Consider the following 21420-nt stretch of genomic DNA (forward strand, 5'->3'; position numbering starts at 1 on the left):
CTTAATTGGAAAGCAAACACATTTTTTGATGAATCGTTAATTTTTTAAAAAAAATCCCTTTCAAACCGATGAAATATGCCAGAATATGTTCAAAAGAGAGTAACTATATTTGCGAAAGGATTCAGAACAGGAGGAAAGGTAAGCTCTCAGTGCAGTTTCTTTTGTTTATAAAAAAATTTCACTTGGATTCTTTTATATATCGCATTGGTCATGATTTAGCCTGATTTCAGCGTGATTCAGTTGTGAATATTTGACTGATCCCAAATATTCTCTTGAAATCTCTTTCAGTCAAGTAACTCCTATTTTTCATTACGATTACGAATGTTTAAGCTGAGCGGACAATTTTATATAAATAAATAATTAAAAATTTGTGAAAATTCGTATACATCGTACATGTATATAGTTGTGATTGTTTCATAAAAGTGTTGCTAGGCTAAGCAAGGAAAGATGTAAACAAAAACCTGGTAATGTTCAGGATAAATTGAACAAACAAGATAAAAGCAAAACATACACATCGATCATCGTGTCGTACTAGGGAATGGCAATAAATCTCTTTCTATTAAACTACAAGAACTACAGAATCGCGCTGCGCGTATTTTAACCTCTTCTTCATATGATGCCAATGCAGATGATCTCTTTGCTAGACTTGGCTGGCAAAAACTTAACTTTCAAAGTGATCTAAAAACAGTCACCATGGTCTATAAATCTTTCAATGGTCTCACCCCTGATTATTTGAAATCAACGTTTACTAATAGGAGTACAATATCTACCTATTCTCTTACGAATTGTGAGGGCAAACTAGCTGCCCCACTTCCCCGCATCAATTTTCTGAAAAACAGTTTCAGCTACAGTGGTGCGTTGCTGTGGAACAGCTTACCTATCAATCTGCGGCAAGCACAATCTCTTGCTAGTTTCAAATCCGGCTGTAGGGGTTTCCTCTTCGATAATGATTAATTAATTCACACTGCATTCATGGAAAGCATGCACCTTGTTTTTGTTTTTATTTTGGTTGTTATTAAATTTAACTTAGTAGTAGATTAGTATTTTAATAATATAATTAAATTAAATGCAATTTTAGTACAGTCGACTCCCGATATCTCAAACCCTCGCTAACTCGAACCTCGCGTTAACTCGAGCCAATTTTCCTTTCCTTTCAGGTCATTTTCTATACAATTTTACCCTCGATAACTCGAACTCCCGATAACTCGAATCTTTTTCAATTTCCCTTGAAGGTTCGAGTTATCGGGAGTCCACTGTATTTACTTAGTCCTGATGTTTTGCCTGTGGATAAATAAAGTTAAATAAATAAATCACCAAGCCTGTTTGAAAAGTTATAAAGTATTCAGACATGGTAATCAGTCAGCTTATTTTTAGCGATAATTTAATCCATAAATTACCTTTGTAATGTTTGCTTTTGAAAGGTGATAGCTGTTCCAGATACTTTTGAAGGATTCCTCCTTGCAGCCCAGAACAGGCTTGGACTTCCGCCAGTAGCCGCAGTTTATACGAAAAATGGAGGACTGATTGATGATATTGATTTGATGAGGTTACTGAGTTGGTGCAATTAATTTTTGAAGCTTTAAACATTGTATTATTAATTCACAGACAGAATAGCAAACTTGGAGCTCAGTTGACATTTCTGCCTGTCATAGTTCTAGCATTTTCCAGGTGGAATGGAAGCCAAATAACTTTAAAAGACAAAATAATTGTCTCTGTCAAATTTTAGTGCAGTCTTTATTATAAAATTTCATTTTTAATTGTTCGTTTAAATTTTTTTCAGAGATGATGAAGTTTTGTATGTTTCTTCAGAAGTTCCTGATATGGGTATGAAGTGAAGTGTTTTTAATGTTAGAAGTAGTGTTTTGAAAAACATTAATTTACATTGTATAATTTTAAACCAGTACCATCATACTTGCAACATAAAAAATACTATAATGATGTAACTTATGATTCTATTTTTTTTAGTCAAGTAGGGCTGATTAAATGCTGAATTTCATTTAACTTTTTTAATTCTGTTATATTTATAGCTGATTTGTTCCATGATATTCATTGATTGATTTCATAAACCCATGACACAAGATTAATAGGTGGGCATTTAGAGACCCTTCTAGAAATGACAAAGAAAGTAATACAATGCCCTCCAAATCTGTAATTATCTTGTTTGAATTCTATCATCTTTTTTTTTTAATTTGAACAATATTTTATTATTATGATGATGATGATGATGATTATTATTATTATGATGATAACAATTTAAGATACTTTATGTTTAACATTGTCCCAGTGGTCAGACATTGTGATTGTGAACACAATTATAATAATATTACTACAGGCTTTCATGTATTTTAGGCGTGTTCTTTGACTAGTGCCAGTTTGTGGCATATCATGTGCAGTATAAATTGAATTATATTAATTAATTGACTATAATGATATCATATATTAGTGCCACATCCTCTCCACATCAGACCAGTGAATGGTGAAGCTCATGCTATCAATGGGAGTAAATGTAAGTTGTACATTCAGTTACAGTTGTATAAAAAATATCAGTTACAGTAATATGATCACCAGAGTTTTGCTGTTAGTCAGTGTAAAGCACGAGTCAAGTTTGAGTCAATTGCTGACAGCAATAAGTCAAATTTTTAGCGTGAGTCAAGTTTGAGCTTGAGTCAAGTCATCCTCATCCCCAGGGTGTCTTCTCCTCACGTCCAAGTGAGGAGGAGAGACTCTGGGAACGAGGCTGGAGTCATGTTTAAATCACTAGCCAGGGTAGTCAAGTTTGACTCATTGTCAAGTTGCCATATTTTGCCAGTCTTGCCAGTGGTTAATATTTAACATTCTGAGTAGTTGCATTTGACTTTAGGCTCATACAGTGTATAATAGTGGTGATCAATACTTCTATCAGTTATGAACTTTCCAAACAGTCACAAACTGTAAGAGCATATTCATGCTGCTAGACTAAGTAGAGACAATAGCCTTAAGTAGGCTATACTCTTCACCAAGCATCAACAGTTTGGAAGGATTGCGTGTTTGATTACCCACCACTGGCAGGGGTAAAATAGGCCAAATTTTCACAATTTAACAAATCGAATGTGGTTTAGCGTTGTCTGTACTCTTATCGACAACGATATTCGTCATCACAGTGGTCAAAATGTTGTGGACTCACGAGGCACAGCCGAGTGAGTCCACAACAAATTTTGACCACTGTGATGACGAATATCGTTGTCGATAAGAGTACAGACAACGCCAAACCACATTCGATTTGTTTTTTACCACAATATCAACGTCAAAGAAAAATTTTGCAATAACTGTCAAAATTTCCGTGCGCTGATTGACGCGAGCAGCGTTGTCTAGCCTCTTATCGACAACGGAAAATTAGCCAATCAGATTGCGAGATTAGAAACAGTTGTGGTAAAAATGATTATTATCAATGACAGTAAAAGCTGTATCAAAAGGATAATGAAGTCATAATAATTTGATGTCTCTTGAGCACCATCATGTTGCAGTCACGGAATACACAATACAACTGGAACTGCATTGTAAGTTACATATATTTTATTAGTGACTTTTAGAACCAAACATTAGTTTTTCTTTTCAGCATTTACAGACTGGGTGACACTCAATGTAGGAGGTCAAATATTTACAACAACAAGGTACAGAGTGACTAATACCACAGGCAGACAAACTCAGCATTATATACAACTACCTGCAGTTCAAAAAATTGTGGCCATACATTAAATGTTTGTTTGTTTATTTGTTGTTGTCATTATATTTATTTTTTATTTTTTGCATCAACTTTTATTGGACAGAAAAACTTTACAATTAATTTTAGTTTACATTTGAGCAGTAGAACAATCGCCATTGTCCCTTGGCTAATACATGTATGAGCCTCTTTTACAAGAGCGAGCGTTTGTCCTACACTGAAATTAACAGAAAACCACATCAACTGCATATAAACCCTCCACAGGTCCATGAGATAGGGATCAATTATTAGTAGTCTCAGTTCCGTTTTTTCCCACACTGCCAGGTGTTCAAAACAAAATGAAAATAATAAGTGCTCAGTCACTAATAAAAATGAATGTTGAATTTAAAGAAATCCCTTGTTTGCACTGGTGATTGCAGGTCTAATTAAGAGCGAGGGCATAATTTATTGGGATTGCGTTGTGTTTCTTTAGAGCAACATTGATGAATGAACCAAACAGCATGTTGGCAAAAATGTTCTCCCCAGCAGGTCAGTGACTAAATGAACAGCTCAGTTTATAGATTCTTAACAATACCCTAATGTGTCAAAAACATATTTTGCACAGAATTTATGAAGAGTGCTACATTTGTTAAGTGCTCCACAGTTTGCTTTACTCTGTCAGAGCCTTCTTTCTGGTCATTTTTCTTTTTGTATTCTAATTAGACTTGCATCCTTGCAGGCGCCCATATTAACCCTTTGTGTTGAATCTATTCAATTACCAGAGTTTACTAATAACAACAGTGCAAACAAGTAAACATGTTTTTAAAAGATCTCAATGGAATTAAGAAGGAAATAAAAAAAAATATCATACTTTATTTTGTAATTATTTTATTTTGTAATTATAGTATATTGTGCGTTTTCCATGACAAGATGATCAAATGCGCATTAAATGCACATTTGATCATCTTGTCATGGAAAATGCACAATATAAAGTGAATAAATTATTATTATTATCATTATCATTATCATTATCATTATCATTATCATTATCATTATCATTATCATTATTATTATTATTATTATTATTATTATTATTTATTTTCAAACAGAATCATGGAGCAGTATCACAGATCCAACTGGAGCTTTTCTCATTGATAGAAGTCCAGTGTATTTTGAACCAATCCTTAATTACCTCAGAAACGGCCAGCTTATACTGGACAATGGCATCAATCCTGAAGGTAACATGCAACTGAACTATTCAAACAAACACATCTATGGGACAGGAATTAGTAGCAACCATCAATCATTTAAAGCTAAGCTAGGTCGTGGAATAGGCCATTTCCGAGTTCCTTTGAACCTGAAGCTGTCAATAGATGTGGTTCTCCCCAAATCCCTTTCTCAGTGTTCCAGGTACCTTTCAAAGTCAGGGAGTCAATAAAGAATTTTGAAGGGCTCAATAGGTGTGGCTCTCTCCTAGTCTTCTAAAGTTCACCTTTCAGTATTCGCATCAGGGAGCCAGCTTTGGCATTTTTATGATCTGAGCCGGACTCCTCCCTGGTCTGGAACACTGCCTTCTGGTTATCATCTAATTTATCAAGTCAACAGCTCACGTCACACCTGTCAGGCTTTTTACTCTGTGCTCGCCTCTTGCCTGTATCAGTGGGACACCATTCAGTATAACTCATTTAAAAATCATGTCTCTTACAGGTGTTTTAGAAGAAGCCAAGTTTTTTGGAATCTCAAGCATCTTAGAGCAGTTAGAAGAGATGGTGAAGGTGCTGTATTTGTCAGGTGTCTCATAATAATGTCTGCAATGTAATTCAAGAAGTTAACAACTGAAGATAGCATTCATCAGTAGTCTTTCATCCTCACTAATCATTGATTAGTTTGAAAATACTTGTTTCTAGAATTCACCCAATAATTTAAGCTTGAAGGCATTAATTCATATCGATGCTTTACCATAATATCTTATAAACGTAATATAAAGCAAAATTAACGCCAGTTTCAGTTGGAAATTGTTGGTATCTGCAGTCTCAATTGATGTAAAAGTAGTTTTATTTGTTTTTATTTCACAGGCTACAGATAAGTCAGAGGATGCTCCTCTCTCAAGGAATGAGTTTGTTAAGATTTTGTTATCAACGCCTTCAAACTGTGAACTTCGCTGCCAGGTACCTTATTCGTACTAATTTTCGCGGGCACTTAATTTCGCGAATTTGGAACACGAATATTTCGCGAGCATTAATTTTCGCGATTTTGCAAAAAATCATAAATTTAGGACATTTAATTTCGCGAAAATGGACAAAAAACAGACTTAGAAAACCGTTTTTATTGAATGATCACTTAAATAACGATTGATTTACAATCATGATTTGCAATTACGTAATAGACGTAGAGTGATAATCAGACAAATCAAGCAAATACTGCAAATCAATCAAATGCTACTGCAATATTGTACTTTAAAATAAAAGTCAATAGGCCTTATCACGGTTTTCGACGCCATTTTGACGGGTAGGCAAACAGGCTTGAAATAACAGTGTTTGTATGGAAATCCAATGTCAAATAATTTTCATAAAACACCGCTTCTGAAAAATTCATCAATGGGAAACTTTTGGTACTAGGAAAAGGATTTTAAGAACAAAATTGGAGGGATGTAGCTGTGACAGAAAGCGTCCAGTCGTGTTTTGAAATTTCCATACATTTGTCTGTATAGCGAACCAGCCGTGAACTGCTACTAAAAATGGTTCGCGGGAAAAAATACAGGGAAATGTATGGAAAGTTCTAAACACGACTGGACGCTTTCTGGCACAGCTAGATCCCTCCAATTTTTTTCTTAAAATCCTTTCCCTAGTTCCAAAAGTTTCCAATTCATGAATTTTTCAGAAGCGATGTTTTGTGAAAATTATTTGACATCGGATTCCCATACAAACACTGTAATTTCAGACGTGTTTGCCTACCCGTCAAAATGGCGTCGAAAACCGTGATAAGGCCTAATAGGCCTTATCAGTTGTAAAAGTCAATTGTAAAAATATGATTTTAAACACCTATGCCACACAGTTCGATGACTACACAAAAGATGTTTTGAAAGAGCTACATGTACAAGAAGAAGAAATGAGTGATTCGGATGAAGAAAGTGCTGAAATAGAAGATAAATAGACTGTTGACAATTACCATTTAGCTATAAACGCAATTATAAAAGCAATTATAGAAGTGTATTAAATTTCGCGTGTTTAATTTTCGCGTATCCTAATTTTAGCGAGTCAAAATCGCGAAATTAAAGCCTCGCGAAAATTAGTACGAATAAGGTAATAGAAACTATGCTGCTCCCTACATTGCTACATGTATATATTATAAAATGAAACTTTTCTAAGGAACCTCCTGGAAAAAATGTACACAATGAATTTATAGAAGTAAAATTACCAAACTGCTTTATTGATTTTCATGATGTAAAAAACGTCCTTTACAAGGAACTTACTGATGTAAAGAATCTGCCGAATTTAGCAAATTTTCTGATGTACATGGTGAACCGGCCGGCGCGATCTCTTCGGCTAAAGCTCCAAACTTGTCTTGGAGCATTTTTCAGGCTTTTTGGCCAAAAGGAATGAAAGCCTTCAACTTTGAACCTTCTTTATGTAACATACTTTCTGATAAAAGTGCACAGAAGCCGTAAGAAACACAGTTTCATGCTTTCACTTTCCAAACTAAAAGAACTCTGAAATTCAGATGTACTCTTTCCTTGAGCAAGACTTATTGATACTGCTTAATATTATATTCTCGCGTATCGTACAAGACGCCTTTTCCGAGTTTTGTTTCATCGGTCACGAAACAAAAGGCGGAATAAACGAGTGCACTCTCGCAGGCTTAGAATTATCACCTGAGCTGTTGTTAAAAGTTTATTCTCGTCTCTCTTTCTTCAATACAACAGGGAATCAATTTAGACTCCGCTGATCTTTCCAAACTTGATCTTCGGTTTATTAACTTCAAAATGGCAAACCTTAGGAAGACAGACCTTGCTAATGCGAACCTATCCAACTGCTGCCTGGAGCGAGCTAATCTATCCGGAGCACACATGGATGTAAGTACTTTTAAGAATATATAGAAGTACACGTGTAGTGTAAAGAAGTTTAGGAATCTTTGTGTCAAGTTTACATGTACATGTACATGTACAAGATGGTGCGTAACAGCAGAGTCATTTGTGATCAAGGGATATTATGGGAATTTTGTTTTATTCCAGGTAGTTGCTAAGTCGCTTGCGGCGTGTCAGGCTCCTCACGTAAGACTCCAGGTTCTTCGTTTCTTCCTAATTCTTCCTCTGTTATTCAGGGTGCAATTTTGAGCTGTACTCGTCTCCAGAGGGCCCACATGGAAGGGGCCTCTCTCAGAGGGTGTAATTTTGAAGATCCTACGGGTACCAGAGCTCATCTTGAAGGTGAGAATACTGTATGCTCCTCTTGTTTAACGTGTAATAAATCGAAATTTCTATTCAGTTGACGTCTATAAACGGACAACGTTTCTTGTCTCGAGGTTTCACCGCGAAACGTCCTTTGTTTACTCGGGCTGTGCAGTTTGCAGTAAAAAAAACGAACACTGTACAGTGCAGTCAAAACCAACACTTCTAAATTTCAATTCGATCTAGAGAGTGTGACCCCGGCCCCAATTAGTGCTCTTCGTAAACCTCAATATTTTCTTCATTTGCAGGTGTAAACTTAAAAGGTTCAGACCTGGAAGGAAGTCAGTTGGGGAATGTAAACCTTCGCGTTGCCACTCTCAAGGGCGCTAACCTGCAAAACTGTAACTTACGAGGAGCAGAATTAGCGGGCGCTGATTTAGAGGTCAGATTTATTGTTCAAATTAGTGACGTTTGAAAGATGGTTTGGGACATGATCGCTTCCTTCTCTTCGATCGACTAACTTACCCTTAGAGCAATTTTCATTTGATTGTATTAGTAATCAATCTAACCAATCAGAACAGACAGAAGCAAATATATGCAGCCGCTGCCAAGCGCGGGAAAACGCACGCAAGCAGTGTCATGATCGGTTTTGATCTTGGTTTTCATTGGTTTAGAAATCGGCGCAAGGTTTGCCATCCAATCACAACAAAACATTACTGACAGGAAAAAAAATGTTGGTTTTTGTGATTTTCTTTCTTACAGAATTGTAATTTAACTGGGTGTGATCTCCAGGACGCAAATCTCCGGGGTGCGAACATCACAGGAGCCACGATCGCCGAGATCACTGGGCCACTTCACATGACAGCGTTTGTTAGAAATCAGCTACCAGGCTCGCTCACGGTGTCCTCAGCCCCAGACTCCTAGAGTCACCAATCAAGTGATGGTCTGGGACGAAAGCTGAACTTGTAAAGATTGCTGCAGTCATGATGTGTCGCGGCGGCTGCCAAACGCGAAGTAGCGAGCATATGGCTGATAAGAAGGCTAAAGTTTACAGTCACTCACACACAATAACGATGCTGTTTTCCACAGCTGCTGCTCAAACCTGGTGCAGTCTTTTGTGCCACACCGTTCTTGTGACGCCGCGTCACGAGGTAGTCGCAGAGATTCTGTTGTCAACTGCACTGCAGAAATGAGTTCCTGTCTCCGTTTTAGAAATAAGAACTCAGTTCCAAGATGGAGGTTGAAAGTTACAATTCAGCAAACATTTGCAAATAGGCTTTGGCTAGTGCAAAGAGTCTCTCTAGGAACCATCCTTAAATGATAGCTGTTTTTGTTGCTAGACGAGGACTGTCCTCGTGAAATCGCTTTTAAGTTAAGTCATTCAGAGACTGTAACTAGGAAAGTATTTCTCCTTAGATATATCCGTGGTACACTAAGGCAGTGTCCACTTGTTTATAGCCACGGCAAACTGAAGTTGGATAACTCAGGAAGCTTGGCAAACCCGTGCTTTCACACATCAAATCTCCAAACATTCCCAGTTATTGCTTACGCTCCAGTTTGCCCGCAGGAATTCTTTCCGTATCCTTCTCCCTGACGTTTGAAGTCAACGGCACATGCTTAACAATCGTTCACATGTCAAATGGAAGACTTACTGCTGGTCTCCAAAACGTGGTTGGGAAAGAATTAAGACTTATCCTTTTTGCAGCCAACAGTTTGGCAACATGTCTGCCACTTGATGTTTCCACATTCACACATGACAACATGTATTTACTCGCACGAGTTTAGTCCGTCGTGTGATGGTATCTTCACTGTCCGAAATTTCTACTCAAGGACAAAATCACTGGCGTGAACTTCGCAAGTGATACTGCTATAAAAATAGTAATAAAAATTCTACACAAAACTGTTTATTACGAGTTGATTTAGTATTTTTTTATTATTTTTTGCGAACGTGTTTATATAGTTAAGCAATGAAATTTCAGCGTGTATCCAACCCTGAATCTACACGCTTCATGGTACTCGATCCCCGAACGATAAAAGTTTGAATGAAAAAATTGACTCATTGCTTGGTAGTTGGAAAAGTATACGAGGGTTTACACTCAGTAAGAATACTCCATAACGAAAGTGGGCCATTTAATTATTTTGTGATAAAAATCTTTATTTAACCTTTCAGGAGGAGCAATAAATATGCCATTTACAATCAATAACTACTAGGGCTCTAAAAGTTATACATTAGTACCTTAGTATACCACGGTGTAGGTCGTTTTTGCCACTCTTGATGTAGTGGCTTATTTTGATTTTTCAGTCAAAAATTCTTAGAGCAAAATTAAATGAAAATATACACTAAGATAAGCGATAGCAACAGTTTGGAAATTATATTGACGTCGTGTAAATAAGTCGGTTACCGTTTTTGCTTACTATACGCTTGCCGTGTGTGGTTGCTATAGTAAGTTACGGTTTCTCCCATAAACGCAACTATCACGAGCACTGTGTTTTTTCAATACACTGCGCCCACGATCACTTTAGCGAAATACCGCATAACGAAGACTGCTTACTGACGACGAGATGCTCCGAACTTCCCGGCATGCTTATTTTAGTCTTCATGGGATATAATCTGATACCTTTCACCACATATTCGTGTAATACTAAGTCTTAACAAAAAAAAAAAAAGGAAAGAAAGAAAGATTGAGACAAATAGGAAAGCATTACTTCGATCTGATAAATTTACAGAGAAATAATATTCTTAGTCTTTGTAGCAAGCGTTTTCAAAATCTTTTATCTTTTCATAAATACTCATGTGGTAAAGCTGAGTTCCATAACGAAAGCCATTGATTAGTAATGAATGAAATACTGCATCGGTTTATCTCGAATTGTGCCATTTTCTTCCTTGCGAGCAAACTGAAAGCGGCCAACAAAATACTGTATTTTTCCCTTTTTTGTAAACATTAGCTATTTTCTATTCTAATTAATTCACGTATCAAGTTATAAAAGCAATTTTCGACACAAGTCCATCTACCGATTCAGCAATTTCTTTTTACTATCCCACACGTCTAAGATATTCTCGAAAACCTAGCACATCCATAGGATTCTATTTTTGTGAATATGATATCTTTAACCTTTTTTTAGGCCAAAGAAACTGCAACCTCCATACATTGCTTCTATAACTTAACCATGAAAATTAAAACAGAGCTCTAGAATTCCCAAACTTTGTGGGGCGATCTTTTGCTGGGTTTGTCAGGAATAACGCTGGCCGACCTTCCAGAACCTGAACCGGAATCGTCCTCATCTTCCTCTTCGTCTTCGTCTTCATCTTCTTCTTCGCTGTTTTTGGAGCTCTTTTGAGCTTTCACAGCCTCACGGATGACGTCTTCGTCGCTTTCTTCTTCATCTTCCTCTTCGGTGTTGTTTGACTTAGCTTCTTTAAGCTCTTCAGCTGCGAAAAAAATCAGTATGCATCAGTATATTGACTGAAGTTTGCGCTTCAAAGAGGTATTGATCAACCAACATACCTTGAAGTATTTTTTTATCTATTTGACTGTAAAGGTTCCTTATATTTGTCATGTTAGGAACAGTGATTTCGTGCAGCCTCATTTCAATACTGTTTTGGTATAGTAAAAACTCTGTTAGGTATCTTGGGTCATTTTTTAAGTCAAAACCAAGTCGAGTAGCAAGAGCGATTCACTTAACCAACAGCATAAGACAACAAGATTTTCTGGCACTTAGTAGGAACCATACCAGAACTCTTCTTCGTGGATATAAAACTGATTTTAATGCTTTATGTTGTATGTACGTTAGCATTGTACACAGTATTTAGTTTGGTAATGTATATCAATTACGTTTATTAATTAACTGCATTGTTTCGTTTGCTAAGTTTTAGTGCTTTTTATTTATTATGCTACCGAGTAGTGTCGTTCCTCAATTAAGCAGTTACTTAATTGAGGCTTTTCAAGCAAGCACTCAAATGAAGTGCTATTATTATAATAGAATTCAACTTCAAATAGAAGAAAGATCCTCGCAGTGACTACGCAACTTAAGCAGCTGCGAAAAGAAAGCCTGAAAAAAAAATTCAGGCTTGAACGGCGAGGATCTTTCTTCTATTTGATGCTATTCTTTGATCTTAGTCTTAGATACTGCGAGGATCTTTCTTCTATTTGATCTTTCATCCGCAGTTTAAATTATATGTTTCATATATTTACATTTATTTATAGAATTCAACTTAATGGTCCGGTTCATTAATTTAAATATGGAGACAAAAGACCGTAGATCAAATATTGTCATGTCAACGGATAACCAGTCACATGTGGTCGCTCCATGATGTTTGGAGGGTCACCAGGCTTTTGACTCCTGCAGCAGTTTACTCACCCAAGCTAACTTTCTTGCTGTGTTCTCTCACTTTGTTTTTCTTCAGAGTGTGATACTTGATATGATGTTTGTGATGTTTGTGGATGCTTTCTTCAGCGTCATAATTTTCTTCATCGTCCTCGTCATCATTGTTTGATTCTAGTAACAGACAAAAATGAAACAAACATTAAGTTTTTATTGTAGTTGTTTCAAAGGTGCCATGCCCTGATTGAAAAAAAAATGCCTGATAGTCTCGCCTCCTGCAGAGAGAAGAACAGACGGCCTGATTCGAGCCTTGCGGAGTCTCATCCACTTAAGGACGGTGCCTACTAATAGCGAAGTATTTTTGCGCGGTTTATCACTATACTATGCGGGAAAAGCAGATCTTAGTAGCGGCTACTGAAATCCAGAAAGAAAATTGGGGGTAACCACGCATTTTTTAGAAGTAACTGAGCAACAGTTATTCTAAAAAGCAGCAAAATACAAAGCAATGTATGGCGCTTTTTTCCAAATTGAAGCTTTATTATCTCTGAAAAATGCATGGTTACCCCCAATTTTCTTTTTGGATACCAAAATCACTTGTTAAGTTTTGCGTTCTTCGCATAGTTTTAAAGCGCGCAAAAATATCCCTATATTAGTAGGCACCACCCATAGGAAACCTGAGTATCTCGAGATGCGCAGAACGTATGCGCAGTAACAATAGTAGGCACCGTCTTTAACTGATCTCCATCAAAAATTAGAGATCAACCTTAAATAACAGTTGCCTGTACAGATCTGATCAATGTAATTGATGTACTTACTCAGCTTTTTCTTGCAGAGGGAGTAGAATTTATCATCGCAGTGGAAGTTTGTCCATTGGCCATTCTGATCGGATGCTATACAGTCCATTTCTTGATCAGCTCTCTCATCCTTCATGTAGTCCATCTGTGGACTCATGGATTTGTAGGTCAAGTTGGCTCCATCACTCCACTGATAGTCGCTCTCGTTTTTCACGTCATTGAGTCCAATCCAGGTGTATCTAAAAATATAAGAGAAGAATCTTGATCAACACGTCATTAGCCACGTAATTTTGATTTAGCTGGAAATATAAGATAGCCTCACAAGAACGGCAACATACCTATTTTAACAGACTAAAAGGTCGAGACAGCAGAAAACAAATCGTAATTTTTAAGAAGATTACGACATTTTTAATTTGTAAGACATGTTTCGATGTTACAAACATCGTCAGTTACAGAATATTTGAAAAACTGTTAGGGCTATGTAACAACTGAGCGAAACATGCATAACAGACTAGATTAGAACGAAACAGAGCGCGCGTTAACAACACCTTCACATACAGTGCCGAGAGCTGTACTGTGTAAGTAGGTTGTATTTTTCAAAAAGGTTTAAGGTTTAATAAAAAGGCGCCAAAACATAAAGAGTATATAAAACATTTTGTGTGATGGTGGTAAAATGAAACAAAATATCACATACGAGGACTCAATCCCAGATGTCACATATTTTGAAGCGTGCGTATGACAATACAATCATGATTTTTAAATCGAATATCATATGATAAAAAATACACCTATAAAAATATAAAAAAATCTTAAGTTAAAACAATCCGGCGTAATTTGAAAGGGCCACTAAGTTTCTGGATGAAGCCGTTGAGTTGATTTTTCAAGTTGAAATATTCCGTCATGCTTTTCCAAGGACGTCTTTATTTTTTGACGTCATTGTTAAAGTGAATTTTACGATTTTTCAATTTCATTTGATAGTGTATACTTCTGGTGGAGAACATACCCACACAACTGAACTTGGTTCTTAACGAAGTCTGCCTCTTCTTCTCCTCTGATGGACACGAGATCACCACCATATTCAGCGCATTTGTCCCTGGCTTCGTGCCAGGTGAGGAAATCTGTGTTCAACTTGAAACAGTACACACCCTCGTCTGTTGAAAAGCGTCTCCAGAACAGAGGACACACTGTGGGAAATAACATACAGCCAGATGTGAGAGGTTTGATTTCCTTTTCAGTTCCAGTAATATTTGGCGCCTTTTCATTCCTCTTAATAACAATGTCAAGAAGCTAATAGGCCATGTCCGAGTTGCTTTGAACCCCATTACTAAAGCGAGGTTAAGTGCAAAGTTTTTCATGTGAAAATTAGTTTTGTTTGCATATGAATGAAACCTAAATTTGAAAATAAAACTTTGCATTAACCCTCGCTTTTATAATGAGGTTCAAAGCAACTCGGAACTGGCCTATTGAGACGGAATGAAGTTTGTTAATTATAATTTATCTTATTTGTAACCAACGGTTTATTAAATGAAAACGCTTATTTGGCAAATGATAACATCATTTTATTTTAAGTGTAAGTTTAAATTATTAAATATCGAAAAATCAAATCTTGCCGGTCAAACGTGAAAGCTGGTAAAACAAGGAACAAGTTTAAACTCCGAACTTAAAGCTAAAACACACAACCGATACAACTCGCCGGAAATCTTGTAACTAGACGCAGAGAAAAAATGCAGTTGATGACAAACACTGGAAAACACGAATTCAAGCGCTGAAATTGTCATGTTGCGAATTGTTTTGGATTGGCCGTAATTCTCTAAATAATATTATTAAAGGAATTTATCAGTTTAAACCAGACACACGATAGAGTTCCACAATAACGAAAACGAGCCACTTATCTCCCTACAATGGCAGGTTTAATAATTGATAGTTTTTTATAGTTATCATATTGTAATCATATTAATATCATATACAATATTTTTTAAATTATTTGATAACTTCACGAATAATTTCGATAAGGTTTGATGATTTGTTAGTACGTTCAGTTAAGATGTGACCACAATGTCGGCTGCAAAGAGACAACTACCTTTTCTTTCCAGTCGAATCTATTAGGCGGAATTGAATCTTTACAATGTAACTATAACCAAACACTTACTTTTGTTGTTGAATCTTTTGTTGCTGTATCCTTTATTATTCTCAATTATCCATTTGGTGGTGTAAGGTCCGCCATAAGCGTCAGCAGCTTCCACGTACATTTTTTTGGAAACAACATTTCCTTGCCCAGATTGGTGAACAACACGGATAGAGTTAATAGCAACGGGATCAGAGAATTCATAACCAATGAAGTCCTCCCCTGCTCCGCGATCATACCATCCATTAGGAAGCCAATACGTGCTGCTCTTGTTGTCGAACGCACTTCCGGGTTCGTATCCAAGGTAACTTGAGCTGGCAAAAGCTTTATGGGCGTCGGATGTTGGGAGGGGATGTCTTGCATGCTTGTCTGTATAGAACTTGATTTGATTGATTACCCAGGACCTTGGCAGGTGAGCTTCATTTACTACTCTCCAGAACTTGTGTCCTTTTGTGAGGATAAACAGGATATATAAACAGGATTGACAGGATAAGTATGAATTTACTTAAGAATGTTCTCTTTGGATCTTGAATTAGTCATTGAACACTTTTTAGCGTTCCACGTAAATTTGCTGTCTTTTCCCTTTTCTTTCATTTGAGTAATGCAGCTACTCCGAGTCCGTTCTTAATTTCAATATTTTTTCCTGGCCATGATACACGGGCATAACTTTCAAGAATGGCGAGTTCCACGTTCTACGACTGCCAAACGTAATGTATACAGATCTATATATATGGACTAGCCAAACAGTAGAACTGTCAAGGAATAGCTGACTGTGGTGAGAACATAAAAACTCATGACACATTTAGCACATATTTACTCATTTCCGAAGCACAGTGCTTCGCCAAAAGACACCGACACCGCGCAGGATTGGAGTGTGCACCAGTTAGGCGGCTTCGTTAGGGTCAGTCACACCTGATAACTGTACATGGTACCACTGCGCCACCTTAGTAAGTTAGAGTTAACTTTAATTATCTAAGCGTTAGCTGGAGTATGTACATCTTGGGCCACGCACGAGTGACCATTGTGTGAAGCTGGATTCATCTGCGAAAGAAAACTGTCATCTTGTCAGAACAGGGACTTTTTGTGTTCATGTACTCACCAACATTCTCAGATGAGTCACACCAGTTGCAGGAATCTTTGCAGTAGTTGTACATGAAGTGGTGATTTTCTTCACAGAAACATGGGTTCCTTGCTTTCAGGCAGAAGTTGTTTGCTCTGTCATCATCCATACATACACCTGATAAAATAAAGAAAGTTTGAAATGAGTGAAAACTAAACAAATGAACCGAGTCAATAGGAAGTTAAACGCTCTCTTTGTTTGATAGATTTTGAGACAGAACTCTTGTTACACTGTCCAGCGGCTTACCAGCGTCAGAAGGGGGAAAAAGGAAATGTGTAACTTCCGGGTGAGTATATGTCAGTAATATTTGATTATACGTTTTTAAGTATTACACCTTAACAACAATTAAACAAAATGTACTGACAAGGAAAGCCTCATGAACTGGCTTACGTAAACGTACCTGCAGTATTGCTTCTTGCTGTCGACAAAACAGAAAGAAAGTGAGTAAGAACTGTGAATATATAATAGAATTTGATAGAACAACAACAGATTTTGAAACAAATTCCACGTACCATGAGCCTTGGCTGCACCTAGAAGGCAGAATCAAAGAATTTATTGGTAAAGACATACTCCAGCGACAACCGAGAAACATGCAAGTAGGTCAACCACAATCGTAAATTAAAGCATAGTTAGTTGAGGGACTGGTTATGAAACCATTTTCATGACAACAGTGGTACTAGAATTTATGTTGTAAGGCCCGCGACCGTGCACTATCCTTTGTTTTAATGTTCACAGTACAGTTTTATATCTTATCAGGAACGTTTCAATTGGTTAGTTGCTCCAACTTATTTCATAATCTATTGGGTTTGTGCACGGTCTGAAGACCAAAAATGCTGACAAAAACATATCATAAAGACGTTTGTCAGGCTTCATAACCATTGCCTTTTATTGGTACCTATGGTAAAAGCAAAGTATAATTATTAAGCATTAAACTTTTGTCCAAACCTATACCGTTGCAGTTTCGGTGGCTTATGCGGTAATTGATGTTTTCGTTTTGTAAAGTTGTTTTCTAATTGATCTCGTTTTAAAGTTGTTTTGCTTCGTCGTCAGTTTTTTGTCCGGTTGATTTTCAATCTGCCGAAACATACCTTGAGTGGAAGTCGACTTAGCCACTTGAGCCACTGAAAAGACAAAATTTATACATTTTTCTCTCAGCTTACGAGCTGTTTGTGAAATTGTGTTGTGATCGATGGCATCGTGAAACATTGCTTTGATTGCAAGTGCATTCGGTGATATGAGTGGCTTTTTATGACAATTTTTTCACTAAAAAATAAAACAATTTTGACATAAAAGAAAGCAACTATCTCTAAATGAGAAGAATTGCGAGCGAGAATTGGAGCTAAAATCCATTCCATAGTTAAACCACTGAGGTGATTACAATTTTTGTACCTTGTAAAATAATGCATGGCCTTTACGTTGATTTACAAAATGTAATAGAGCAATAGTTCTCGCAACTGTTGAGCGTTTTCTGCCTTCATCAACTACTTTTCATAGTTTCGTTCAATCTAAAAAGCGCGTTGTATTCAGAAGCATTGCGTGAAGTATATGTCAAATACATAGCATTGTTTTGGAAATCTTACATCACGAATCAGAAAGGTTTGAACACTAAACACACCCAATGTTTGGAATCGTGTTATCACTGAGTGTTCCCTCCTCTCCTATTTGTATAATAACAGCACAATTGCGCTCTAAACCTCTTACCTGCGGCAGCGATCACGGCAGTGGCAGAGGCAGTGGCAGGAGCCGGGTAGGAGTAGGCTGCCGGGGCAGGGTAGGAGTAGTAAGGAGCTGGAGCGGGTGCTGGGTTGTAGTTGTAGCTGTAGCTTGTAGATGACGCCTGGTAAGGTACCGATGCTCTGGCGGGAGCTGACGCCTGAACTGGTGACGAAGCAGCTGGGGCTGAGACGGGTGCAGCGGGAGCGGGTGCCGGTGCTGGAACCGGCGCAGCAGCCACTGGTGCTGGTGCTGGAACTGGAGCTGGGGCTGGAGCAGCAGCTGCCGGGGCTGCAGCTGGGGCAGGAGCAGCGGCTGGAGCAGCCGCTGCTACGGAGGGTGCTGTAGAGACAGCAGGGCTTGCTGAAGGAGATGACGCCGGATATGGCATAGCTGATTTGACCTGACCAGCAGATGCTGTGTCGTACACTAAAACAGATGGATTATGATTAGCGAGTTTGAAGTAAACTTAGTGGAATATCATCTTACCACCTTTGAGATGACCGATTAACAATTTTTATCTTAAACATAATTATAAGTATGGACAAGATTGTAACTAGCTTCAGCATGATGCTGATGGTACTGACGGCGTTGATGATGATGATGATGACTAGAAATGAATCACGTAAAATAAAATGAGTTTTTTTATTTATGTAAAATACCTGCACTGTTATAAGCTGCGCTAGCTTCAGTAGCGTACTGCGATCCATAGGAAGGGTATCCTGATTTTAAATAAATAAAGTGAAAACTGTCAGGAGAGTAATCAAATCTGATCGCCACGTTGAATTAAGACTGATAAAAAAACTGATAAAAAATACACCAAAGTGATCTAAAGATATGACAATTACCATAAGAAAAGTTAATATTCATTCATTGAAAGCAGGAGCATTTCAATTTCTGAAAACCCCGCCTTCAAATATTGGTTGCCATGATAACATCAGATTCAATGAAACTGACCTACCACATCAAGTTTTTCCAGGTAAATATGTGAAAAATTCATGACGTTTGGTGACGTGTGAATGTTCACCGTTCTAAATAGGTTAAACAAGTATTAATTTTGATTTTAGTTATTTTGATGTTGCTTCTCGAACAACGCATCCTTAAAAACTCTTCAACTGAGCCACAGTACAAATAACGTGGAAAAGTAGACTGAGAAAGTTGATGAGAGTTAAACTGCGATGAAAGCCGGAGGCACGGACGCCGGTGGTCAAACAGAGATGTTTCACAACTGTAGAAAACTGAATTCCCGGTGTCGCGACTTAGTGTTCGGTTTAGGGGACGGGGGAGCCGTTATCTGAAAGTGATAAACGTAGGATATTCCGTAAACTGACGTTTGATACCCGGTAGCTCTCCGTGTGCACGTGACCATAAGCCAATCAAATTTCAACACCGAAGATCTCGCCGCTGTATGGGGACTTGTGGCCGGCATTATTTTCTTCTTCTTTGTTGTGCTCGTAGGTGTAGAAAGATAGAGTTTGGAAATGTTTAGACAGCATTTGTCTGTGAGCACAGCGGGAAGTTACAATGTTTTATCAACAAAATCTGATGTAAAATGACATCATGATTCCTTACCGTTTGTCGAGGGAACTGTGTCTCTCTTCACATGCTTTGCTGTTATGAGGAATAATAAAAATACATTAAACATAGGCGAAATAATCGTGCCTGGATGGTGGTATTTTATAACTAAGGGGACGAACAATATATTTTGAAAAAAAAAAGATCAATTTGTTCCTAGACAGTAAAATTCATCAGTAAGTTTGAAATCTCTTAACGAAAGAGAACAAAATCTTTTACAAACCTACAGTTGTGTTCTACTATAATATGATAGAAAAATTGAAACTGAACACTTTGAAACTACCAGAAGCAGTCACTAACTATTAATTATGTTCCTGGATTGAATTTCTTTCGGTAAACTGATCGAATGAAGCAGTGTAGGGTTCCTTTATTTGGGCCTATTCTCAAATATACGATAACGCCTCTCAAGTAAACAACGCTCAAACGAGTCCCCATTTTCCCCGAAGTTCTCAACTCTGACCAGAATTTTCCTACACTTTGTTAATATCAACCACACGCCATTTTCTACAACAAATATCGTTATCTAAGGTGGCATTATAACAATAACATCGCGTATGTTCAAAAATGTTTATAAAATGGATGTTCATTACAAAAATACTCACATTCTTTGTCATCTGTCCATTTTTCCTTAAGCTTGTGACTTTTTGGTTTTATAATGAATTTTCCGTTGACTGCAGAGAAGAAATCAAAGGAGAAAAAGCTCAACACTGGCGTCGCCATTGCGCATGTAATATTAATGATTTCGGTGGACCAACAGACTGCTAGTCGAAGATACTTACTGATATTTAACTTCCTAAACCTGGTCTAACTCAAAACGTTTGTAACGTTTGTAGTTTCAATATTCGACAATTTCACAAACCTGGCTGAGGAAGTCGTACTAAAATTAAAACAACGAATAAAATGTTTCCAGTGGATTCAACTATAGTGTAGAGATAACAACAGGTTGCGGATATGTGGCGAATTCTTTTAACAATTTTCTCTTCCCTTGTTTTTTAACGTAACTTTAAAGCTGAATCTTGCAGTTCTCTGTTGACTTTTGCGTTATAAAATATTTTAATGGGTAAGTGGCATGAAACAGGAGCCATTATAAAGAAAATATAATAATTTTTTCCTTCGCAAAATCAAATTCCAGAAATAATGACATTAGATTGATCGCTCGCCAGTGTAAGCAGCGAAAGGCCCGTTATAAGCTTACCTTTAAATTCTAAACAAGTTATGACAACCAAAAGGAATACACACGTTCTCCACATCACTGTAAAATTACATAAATCAGTTTGAAGAAATCCGTGGCTCTAAACGCTCCTCGTAATCCCAAACCAGTAGTCGAAGAACAAAGGATTGGACCAAAGTCATTAATAAATCATCATAAATTAAAAACCATGACATGTACCCGGGGAAATTGATAAACAACAATAAAGCTATTGCCCTGGTCAGCGTTATTTCACTCAAAATTAACTTCTTAAGCGGTAGCATTTTTATTTGAAGGGCAATTTAAAATACTGAGTTTAAAGTAACCCTAGGTAAAAGACTCGTTCCTTTACTTCACGGAGCAACCGCAACGTATTTAAATTTGGTCTACCAAATTCCATTTGCTCACCCAAAATAAGCATGTGTGATATCTTTACTTGTTTGGGACATATTCATCGCGAAATTTATTGAAAAATGACTTTTCATCTTATCACCATTCATCTTAAGGGAGAACCT

The 21420-nt window shown here is 37.3% G+C and overlaps 2 protein-coding genes across 3 annotated transcripts; one reads left to right on the top strand and one right to left on the bottom strand.

Annotated features, from left to right (window-relative positions):
* LOC146464840 (BTB/POZ domain-containing protein KCTD9-like) lies at window positions 1-9979 on the top strand. The gene is made up of 13 exons (XM_085129135.1): window positions 1-138; window positions 1422-1546; window positions 1781-1824; window positions 2444-2506; window positions 3596-3650; window positions 4173-4228; window positions 4789-4917; window positions 5387-5454; window positions 5755-5847; window positions 7602-7751; window positions 8000-8105; window positions 8375-8508; window positions 8829-9979. The coding sequence occupies exons 1-13, from the start codon at window positions 76-78 to the stop codon at window positions 8988-8990; spliced, it is 1248 nt and encodes a 415-aa protein (XP_084985261.1). The 5' UTR covers window positions 1-75; the 3' UTR covers window positions 8991-9979.
* A 216-nt stretch (window positions 9980-10195) lies between these two features.
* LOC146464841 (uncharacterized) lies at window positions 10196-21051 on the bottom strand. Of its 2 annotated transcripts, XM_085129133.1 has the most exons (14): window positions 20912-21051; window positions 20319-20387; window positions 19714-19752; window positions 18804-18863; window positions 18130-18570; window positions 17517-17549; window positions 16941-16958; window positions 16829-16846; window positions 16408-16545; window positions 15333-15755; window positions 14187-14367; window positions 13205-13422; window positions 12426-12563; window positions 10196-11496 (listed from the first exon to the last, which is right to left on the bottom strand). In XM_085129133.1, exons 1-14 carry the CDS (start codon window positions 20964-20966, stop codon window positions 11255-11257), a joined length of 2073 nt encoding a protein of 690 aa, XP_084985259.1. In that variant the 5' UTR covers window positions 20967-21051; the 3' UTR covers window positions 10196-11254. The 2 variants fall into 2 exon arrangements, with proteins under 2 accessions (XP_084985259.1, XP_084985260.1); XM_085129134.1 differs by lacking the exon at window positions 17517-17549.
* Between the last annotated feature and the right edge of the window lie 369 nt (window positions 21052-21420).

This window comes from Pavona decussata, unplaced genomic scaffold (genome assembly GCF_977016875.1).
Source record: "Pavona decussata unplaced genomic scaffold, jaPavDecu1.1 SCAFFOLD_161, whole genome shotgun sequence".
NCBI lineage: Eukaryota > Metazoa > Cnidaria > Anthozoa > Scleractinia > Agariciidae > Pavona > Pavona decussata.

Coding starts and splice junctions, on each gene's coding strand:
- LOC146464841 (XM_085129133.1), bottom strand. CDS start 20,966: ATGTGGAGAACGTGTGTATTCCTTTTGGTTGTCATAACTTGTTTAGAA. Junction 20,388..20,911: donor AACTTGTTTAGAATTTAAAG/GTAAGCTTATAA, acceptor TCTTCTCTGCAG/TCAACGGAAAATTCATTATA. Junction 13,423..14,186: donor AACCAAGTTCAGTTGTGTGG/GTATGTTCTCCA, acceptor TTATATTTTTAG/ATACACCTGGATTGGACTCA.
- LOC146464840 (XM_085129135.1), top strand. CDS start 76: ATGCCAGAATATGTTCAAAAGAGAGTAACTATATTTGCGAAAGGATTC. Junction 139..1,421: donor GATTCAGAACAGGAGGAAAG/GTAAGCTCTCAG, acceptor TGCTTTTGAAAG/GTGATAGCTGTTCCAGATAC. Junction 8,106..8,374: donor TACCAGAGCTCATCTTGAAG/GTGAGAATACTG, acceptor CTTCATTTGCAG/GTGTAAACTTAAAAGGTTCA.